Source organism: Vulpes lagopus, chromosome 1, assembly GCF_018345385.1.
Source record: "Vulpes lagopus strain Blue_001 chromosome 1, ASM1834538v1, whole genome shotgun sequence".
Lineage (NCBI taxonomy): Eukaryota > Metazoa > Chordata > Mammalia > Carnivora > Canidae > Vulpes > Vulpes lagopus.
The window spans coordinates 144,680,208-144,687,313 of record NC_054824.1 but is presented as its reverse complement, the minus strand read 5'-3'; the positions used below and the strand labels follow the sequence as shown (position 1 = coordinate 144,687,313).

The 7,106-nt window shown below is 64.2% G+C and overlaps 2 protein-coding genes across 4 annotated transcripts; one reads left to right on the top strand and one right to left on the bottom strand.

Moving 5' to 3' along the window:
• Positions 1-97: 97 nt before the first annotated feature.
• Positions 98-5,258, top strand: PAQR6 (progestin and adipoQ receptor family member 6). 3 transcript variants are annotated; one of them, XM_041745786.1, is made up of 8 exons: positions 98-708; positions 1,906-1,981; positions 2,387-2,514; positions 2,621-2,826; positions 3,156-3,282; positions 3,652-3,748; positions 3,899-4,049; positions 4,332-5,258. In XM_041745786.1, exons 2-8 carry the CDS (start codon positions 1,931-1,933, stop codon positions 4,604-4,606), a joined length of 1,035 nt encoding a protein of 344 aa, XP_041601720.1. In that variant the 5' UTR covers positions 98-708; positions 1,906-1,930; the 3' UTR covers positions 4,607-5,258. The 3 variants fall into 3 exon arrangements, with proteins under 3 accessions (XP_041601720.1, XP_041601710.1, XP_041601730.1); XM_041745776.1 differs by lacking the exon at positions 98-708 and adding an exon at positions 1,117-1,285; XM_041745796.1 differs by lacking the exon at positions 98-708 and having other exon boundaries at positions 2,314-2,514.
• Positions 5,259-5,364: 106 nt separating this feature from the next.
• Positions 5,365-6,867, bottom strand: LOC121485458 (bone gamma-carboxyglutamate protein). The gene is made up of 4 exons (XM_041745858.1): positions 6,070-6,867; positions 5,904-5,945; positions 5,756-5,825; positions 5,365-5,626 (listed from the first exon to the last, which is right to left on the bottom strand). The coding sequence occupies exons 1-4, from the start codon at positions 6,137-6,139 to the stop codon at positions 5,497-5,499; spliced, it is 312 nt and encodes a 103-aa protein (XP_041601792.1). The 5' UTR covers positions 6,140-6,867; the 3' UTR covers positions 5,365-5,496.
• Between the last annotated feature and the right edge of the window lie 239 nt (positions 6,868-7,106).

Sequence of the window (7,106 nt, the reverse complement as noted above, 5' to 3'; positions counted from 1 at the left end):
GGATGTTGGTGCTTTCTCGCTGAAATGGCATTTTGGGAAAGTTTCTTCGAGGTGAACCCCTCAAAACTGACAGCTCAGGAGGAAGGAAGTTCCACGGCTGGTTTTGTGGAAGACGCAGTCAAGTTCGGAGGCCCTTGTGAGCAGGGGTGCGGACAGGAAGCTTAAAGAAGGTGGCTGCGCCCCAAGGGCCACACTTGGGGTCCCTGGCCTTGGTCCCCCTGCCGGGACTGGCAGTGTGTCAAGATGGGCAGGAATGGTGATTTCCTGGTGGTTGAACCAGCATTTACTGAAGGCATTTGCCCTGGACTGTGCCAGCCCCCAGGTGCTGAGAAGCATCCGGACAGAGATGCTTCCTGAAACCACACATCAGGATGGGGACTCAGCCTTGTCTGCGGAGGGGGCCATGCGGTTCCCGCCTGTCGTGGCCAGTCTGGTGTCCGTGGGTGTGGGTGGAGCTGGAGGGGCTGGCTGTGTGTAGGAGGCTGAGTGAGCTGCCTGCTAATGGGGCCGGGCCACCCTGAGCTGCTCCCTGGGGGCTGGACAAGGCCTGGATTGTTCCTTGGCTCCTTTTGTCTCACTCCCCGCCCAGGCCTGGCCCGCCTGCCACTCTCTCCCTCCAGTCAGACTGGCTGGCAGGAGCCTGGGACTCTGCCGGAGGAGCCCTGGGTCTGCTGACCCACCAGCGTAGGAGCACCGGCCAAGCTTGGGGTAAGGACGCTCACCTGGGGCTGTGACACCTGCTCTGGCCCCCTCCTCGGTTTCCATGGCTACAGCACACACTCCAGAGACCCTAAACCCTGCTGCTGAGGGACAGGACCCTGAAGGGAGCTAGGCCCTGGCATCTTCACTCCCATCCAGCTCCCAGGGAGATGGGCAGCAGGCAGGATGGGTCACACCACCCGATCCCATTCCTGGGAGGCTTCATCTAAAAGCTTAGCCAGGGCATGGGGGCTAGAGACAGGGTGTATCTTTGCCTAGCAGGGTCCTGGGCACCTACCTCAGGGGCCCAGGGCCTGGCAGGAGCAGAGGCGTAGGAGGGGGGCCCACCAGCCCTGTGAGGTCCAGATGCTCCGCACCAACCGCCACAGCTGGCGGCAGGAAGAGGGGTGGGGCCAGCTGCATTGTTGTAGGGATATTTTGGCCTGAGGAGGGGGAGGGTCTTACTCTCTCTTCCCCGGGCGGCTCCACCCGCCTGCCTGGCCCAGCCCCTCTGCTGGTGCCAAGGAATGTGCCTGGAGTGGCAGGCGGGGCAGCGGAGCTGCGGCCACCCGGAGGCAGTGCACAGGTCTGGAGCTGAGGGGTATGGGCTTAGGAGGGTCGGGGCCCCCCCAGGACACAAGTGTAGTCCTTAAAGAAGAGCGAGGCACCCACCCCCCATTCGTTGCCCCTCCCATGGCCATCTGGCCTCTCCAGGAATTCTCAGCAAGCGCCATAAACTTTCAGTGTTCAGCCCTGGTTCTGCGGGCCAGGGGCTTTCTGGTGGAGGGGGCGGGGGTGCTCGTGCTCTCTCTGCACTAACCACCCTGACTCGGGGTTCTTTTGAGACAGAAACTGCGGTTAGGGGACCTGGATCCAGAGTCTGGGGCTACTAACCTGGGCAGCCTTTGGGTTGGGGAGCACACTGCAGTCCCACTGTACAGCCCACCTCAGAGGGGGAACTGCTCTGGGCTAGGATGGAGAGGGTGGGGTTACATGCTGTGATGACTTGATGACAGGAAGCAGGACGGCCTCCTCCCCCACCCCACCCCCCAGCCTGCAGGAGTCAACTCCACCCTGGCTCCCACCCACACCTGCAGTGTCCTGCACAGCCCAGCCAGGAGCTAGGGGACCAGGCCCGGCCGGGTGAGAAGGGGCCAGTGGATGAGGGCAGATTCCTGATTCCCTCACCCTGCACTTTGTCTCTAGGTCAGCGTGGAGGTGCTGGGCTGCCATGCTCAGTCTCAAGCTACCCCAACTCCTTCGAGTCCACCAGGTCCCTCGGGTGAGGGGCTTGACCCACCAGTTCCCATTCCCCAGGCTACTTACGGGGCAGAGGCCCTTCCCTTGAAGCAATAGCGGGGGTGGGGGGGTGGTCTCTCCTGCAGGCCGTCTCATCCCTACCATCCCTCTGCCCTCTAAGGAACCTGCTGGCGACCCCTCCCCAGAGCCCCCGCCTTCCCCGGGGCCCCGGTCTGTGCCCGCCCCCCCCTTCCTCACTGTCCCCTCCTCCGTTTCTCCTCCTCTCTCTGGACCTGCGGTAAGATGGGGATCCGGTTGGGTTTGGCTTTGGGGCTGTTGTGATCTCCATCCCAGTCTCATCAATGCCGCTTGCAGAGACCTCTCCCGGAGAGAGAGGGAGGGTCGGGCGCTGTGACGCCCCTCCTGTGTCCCACCGGCCCCTGCACAGGTGTTCTGGGAAGACGGCATCATGTCTGGCTACCGCCGCCCCACCAGCTCGGCCCGGGACTGTGTCCTCAGCTCCTTCCAGATGACCAACGAGACTGTCAACATCTGGACTCACTTCCTGCCCACGTGGTGAGGGACGCCCCGAGGGCTCCCCAGCGGGCAGGGGCCGGGGCTGTGCGGCCCGCGGGCGGCCGGTGGCCTGAGCCTACCACCCCCCCCCCACCCCGCCCCGCAGGTACTTCCTGTGGCGCCTGCTGGCGCTGGCGGGGGGCCCGGGCTTCCGGGCGGAGCCGTACCACCGGCCGCTGCTCGTCTTCTTGCTGCCCGCCTGCCTCTACCCCTTTGCTTCGTGCTGCGCGCACACCTTCAGCTCCATGTCGGCCCGCGCGCGCCACATTTGCTACTTCCTGGACTACGGCGCGCTCAGCCTCTACAGCCTGGGTCAGCCCCACGCGGCCCTGGGGGGGGGGGTGGCGGGGCCCTCGGTGGCAGGGCCCGGGAGCTGCGGGGACCGAGCAAGGGGGGGTCCCGGGAGCGATGGGGGCATGCCCTGGTGTGTCGGGGGGCGCTCCAAGCAGGAAAGGGGCGGGGCCGAGGTGTTCTGGGGGCGGGCCCGGGGCGGGGACCAGAGGGTGCTGGGGGTGGGGGCGGGCGGGGTTTGGGGCCCGGACCTGGGCGTTCTGCCCCGGGGCAGGGGTGGGGCCGGGCACTCTAGGCGGCGGGGCGCGGCCTTGGGATCTCAGCTCCTGCCCCACCCTTTTCCTCTTCAGGCTGTGCCTTCCCCTATGCCGCCTACTCCATGCCGGCCTCCTGGCTGCACAGCCGCCTGCATCAGCTCTTCGTGCCTGCTGCCGCACTCAATTCCTTCCTGTGTACCGGCCTCTCCTGCTACTCTCGGTGGGTCTCGGCAGGGGCGGAAGGGGCAGTCGGAGGGCCAGGACCGGGCACCCCCCAACACGCTGGAGGCCACTGGTGGAGTTCCTGACCGACATGAGTGACCATGTCCCGACTCACCAAGGACTCAGTTGGGGTGCCCGGTCCTGGGGTGCTAGCAGGTCCTGGATCTCCTAGTTCCACAGCTGCCCAAGGGAGGCAGGTGTCCCCGCTTCACAGCAGTGGTCATTTCCACAGGGGCCACCTGCCCCGAGGGCTTCACAACCACTTAGCTACACTGACATCTGTCTTGGCCAAAGGACACCTGTCCTGAGACCACCACCTGGAGAAGGGTAACCAGCCTCTCCCTTCTTCCCTTCCTCCCTTTCCTAGCTTCCCTGAACTTGAGAGCCCTGGGCTCAGTAAGATCCTCCGCACAGCTGCCTTCACCTATCCCTTCCTGTTTGACAACCTCCCGCTCTTCTACCGGGTAAGGGGGCCTGGGGCCCCCGATCTTCCCCTAGAGACACTTCCCCCCCATACCCTCCCCCCATGGAGACTCTCCCCCACAGAGGCCCTCCTGCAGAGCCCCCCCCTCCACCCCCAGAGCACCCCCCCCACCTCTGCCATCCTTTGCCAGCTTGGATTATGCTGGGGCAGAGGCCACACCTGTGGGCAGGAGGCGCTGAGCCCCAGCCACAGCTACCACCTCCTCTGTGCGCTGCTCACCGGCTTCCTCTTCGCCTCTCACCTGCCTGAGCGGCTGGCCCCAGGGCGCTTTGACTACATTGGTGAGAGCTCAGGAGTGGTCCCTGTCCAGGGAGGGGTGCGGGGGGGGGGGGAGGGCAGCATCCCAGGGCAGAGTGAACAGGGATGAAGTATCACAGCCAGAGACAGGGCCTAGGTCCAGGCTCACCCTCCTCAGATGATAACAAAACCAGTAGCATGTACACTGGGGGCCTGATGCACACCGGCTCACTCCCATGGGTAGGTTTTCTTATTCCCAGAGGATGCAGTAGTCAGGGTGGCCCCTGGGCATGCGGTCTGTGCCCTGAGCTGCCCCCACCCCACAGGCCACAGTCACCAGCTGTTCCACATCTGTGCTGTGCTGGGCACCCACTTCCAGCTGGAGGCAGTGCTGGCCGATATGGGATCTCGCCGGGCCTGGCTGGCCATGCAGGAGCCGCCCTTGGGCCTGGTGGGCACAGTAGCCACGCTGGGCCTGGCAGTGGCTGGGAACCTGCTCATCATTGCTGCCTTCACAACCTCTCTGTTTCGGGCCCCCAGCACAAGCCCCCTGCTGCAGGGCAGCCCCTTGGAGGGGGTTGTGAAGGCCAGACAACACTGAGGTCCCATCTCTGAGCCTGCCCCACCCCACCCCGGGGAAGGGAGAGGCCAGGCTGGAGGCTGGGAAGGAGCCCAGATCCCAGATGGGGTCTGATGAGGTGGGGTGCAGGGGAAGCCTGGAGCCAAGAATGGCTGAGGAGAGAAGGCATAGGGGATGAGGGGGCAGAGGAAGTGCTGGCTGTAAGCAGGAGGAGCAAGGAATGTGTGCTTAGTGGGACCAGGGCAAGTGCTGAGGGTCTGAGAGGGGCAGTGCGAGCATCCAGGCTGCAGCTAGCCCCGGGCAGGAGGCTGGGGACGGGGGTGCTGCAGCCCTTCCACCCACTCCCGTCCTGGTCTGCAGGCCTCTGCCCAACACACGGGATAACTAACATCACTAACGTAGCACACCCCCCGCCACTATGCTGTTCTTCAGGCCACGAGGCCCACTGTGCCTTTACCTCCCAAACCAGGTGCCATCTGCTGGCAGTGCTTGGCACCCCCCAGTCCCCCAGGATGTGCCTGTTCCAGTCACCACACATAACTCAGAGTGTCCAGGCCTTTGGGTCTTTCTGGATGTCATGGGACGGTGTGGTAGGGGGGCACCCATTATAGTTTTAGGAAGCTGCCTCCCAGGCTTCCAGTTGAGGTGGGTACAAATAAACCAATCAACAGCAGCTTTGGGGAAGTACTTTCTGGGACTGAAGATGGTACACATCCCCTCCCCTGCTGCCCTCACACACCAATTCCACAGATGCACAGAGACAGCCCCACCAATTCCTCTTCTGGAGTTTATTCTGGAGCAAGTGTGATGACAGGGACCCCACACTTGCAGGGCAGGGAGGTCAGGGTGAGGGGAAGGGAGGGGTTCTGGGAGAAGGGGGGGTGGGGGGTTGGAGAGTGGGGCTGGCCGCTCTAGACCGGGCCATAGAAGCGCTGGTAAGCTTCCTGGAAGCCAATGTGGTCAGCCAGCTCGTCACAGTTGGGGTTGAGCTCACATACTTCCCTCTTGGGCTCCAGGGGATCCGGGTAGGGGGCCGGGGCGCTGACAGGCCAAGAGAGTGGCATCAGCCTCCAGGAAAAACAGCTGCTGCCACCCCCCACCCTGGGGGACCTTGGAGTCCGCATCCCTCATCCTGGATTTGCAGCCACAGGGCCCTGGCCCCCTGCTCACCCCAGCCCAGAGTCCAGGTAGCGCCGGAGCCTCCTCACTACCTCGCTGCCCTCCCGCTTGGACACGAAGGCTGTGGAGCAGAAGGGCCGACATCAGGTGGCTGGGGGCCGGCAGGCTGCACACATTCCCCCCTGCTCCCGCCTCATACCTGCACCTCCTCTGCGGGATTCAGCACCGCTGGGCTTTGCATCTGCAAAGAAGAGTGCCCATTTCACCCCTGCTCATGGGGGGGGGGGCTGCACCTCCTCTCCCTCCACCAGGACACAGCCTGCAGGAGGGTGGTCGGACTGGGAGCTGGAGGTGGGGGCACTCACCTGCTGGGCCAGCCAGGCAGAGGCAGAGTGCGGCCACGGCCAGCAGGGCAAGGACCATCAGGGACCGCATGGTGGGTCGGTCCTGTCTGTTCTGTCTGTCTGGGTCTGTGAGCAGCTGCTGCTGGGTCTCAGCTGGCCTGCCTCTCACCGTCAGCACCCTTTATACTCTGGGTCGTGCCCTGGAGGCAAGGGGGGGCACCCACCATGCATGCTGTGGGCGGGCCACGGGCAGATCTGCCAGGGCTATTTGGGAGTCATCCGCCCTGGCTCTGGAGGCCAAATCCCAAAGGATGTGGTTGGAACCACAGCTGCCTGGGCAGGTCTGGCCCCACTGCAAGGCGTGCACCCCAAATCGCCCAGCTCCAGTGTCAGTGGAAACACCAGCTGGCAGGCCAGGAGGGGGTGGGACAGGAGCCTGGGGAGAAAGGGGGGCTCGAGGCCTAAAATAGACTCCGGTAGAGCTGGGCAGCCCCTGGAAGACTGTGATCTGCACGGTCGGCCCGAGGGCAGGAGCCAAACCCCAGGGAGGGAGGGCCTGGGCAGTGATGCCCTCGTTGACCTGGAAGCACCCTATCCTGTGGAACGTCCAGGGCAGGCCTGGTGTGGGGCTGGTGCCTCAGGCCAGGACCCCAAAACCAACAGAGGTGGGCGGTTAGGGAGATAGCTCTTCTGCCTCTGGCAGTGGGGACCCTCTCCCAGGGCCCCTCACAGGTGGAGAGGCAGGGCAAGGAGCAGGGAGATGGGGTGCGCCTCTGGCTCCTGACCTCTGACCCTCTTCCTGCCCTTGTGGCCTCAGTGCTAACAACTGCGGGGACCCGTCTTCCAAGACACAGACGTCTAGCCTAAAAAACCCCATCTCAGCACACCTGAGGGTGAGGAGGGAGGGTGTCCTCACTCACCACCCAGCACAGGTGGGGACCTGACATGGCACTTGCTGCCCCCACCCCACAGCCCAAGGCTGGGCAGGAAGGCGTCTCATGTCAATGCTGCAGCTCCCTGGACTCTTGTCAGTGGCTCCAAACAGACCCAACCAAGCC

Coding starts and splice junctions, on each gene's coding strand:
- PAQR6 (XM_041745776.1), top strand. CDS start 1,227: ATGTGCCTGGAGTGGCAGGCGGGGCAGCGGAGCTGCGGCCACCCGGAG. Junction 3,749..3,898: donor ACCTCCCGCTCTTCTACCGG/GTAAGGGGGCCT, acceptor ATCCTTTGCCAG/CTTGGATTATGCTGGGGCAG. Junction 4,050..4,331: donor AGGGCGCTTTGACTACATTG/GTGAGAGCTCAG, acceptor CCCACCCCACAG/GCCACAGTCACCAGCTGTTC.
- LOC121485458 (XM_041745858.1), bottom strand. CDS start 6,139: ATGCGGTCCCTGATGGTCCTTGCCCTGCTGGCCGTGGCCGCACTCTGC. Junction 5,946..6,069: donor CTGCCTGGCTGGCCCAGCAG/GTGAGTGCCCCC, acceptor TCTTCTTTGCAG/ATGCAAAGCCCAGCGGTGCT. Junction 5,826..5,903: donor ATCCCGCAGAGGAGGTGCAG/GTATGAGGCGGG, acceptor TCTGCTCCACAG/CCTTCGTGTCCAAGCGGGAG.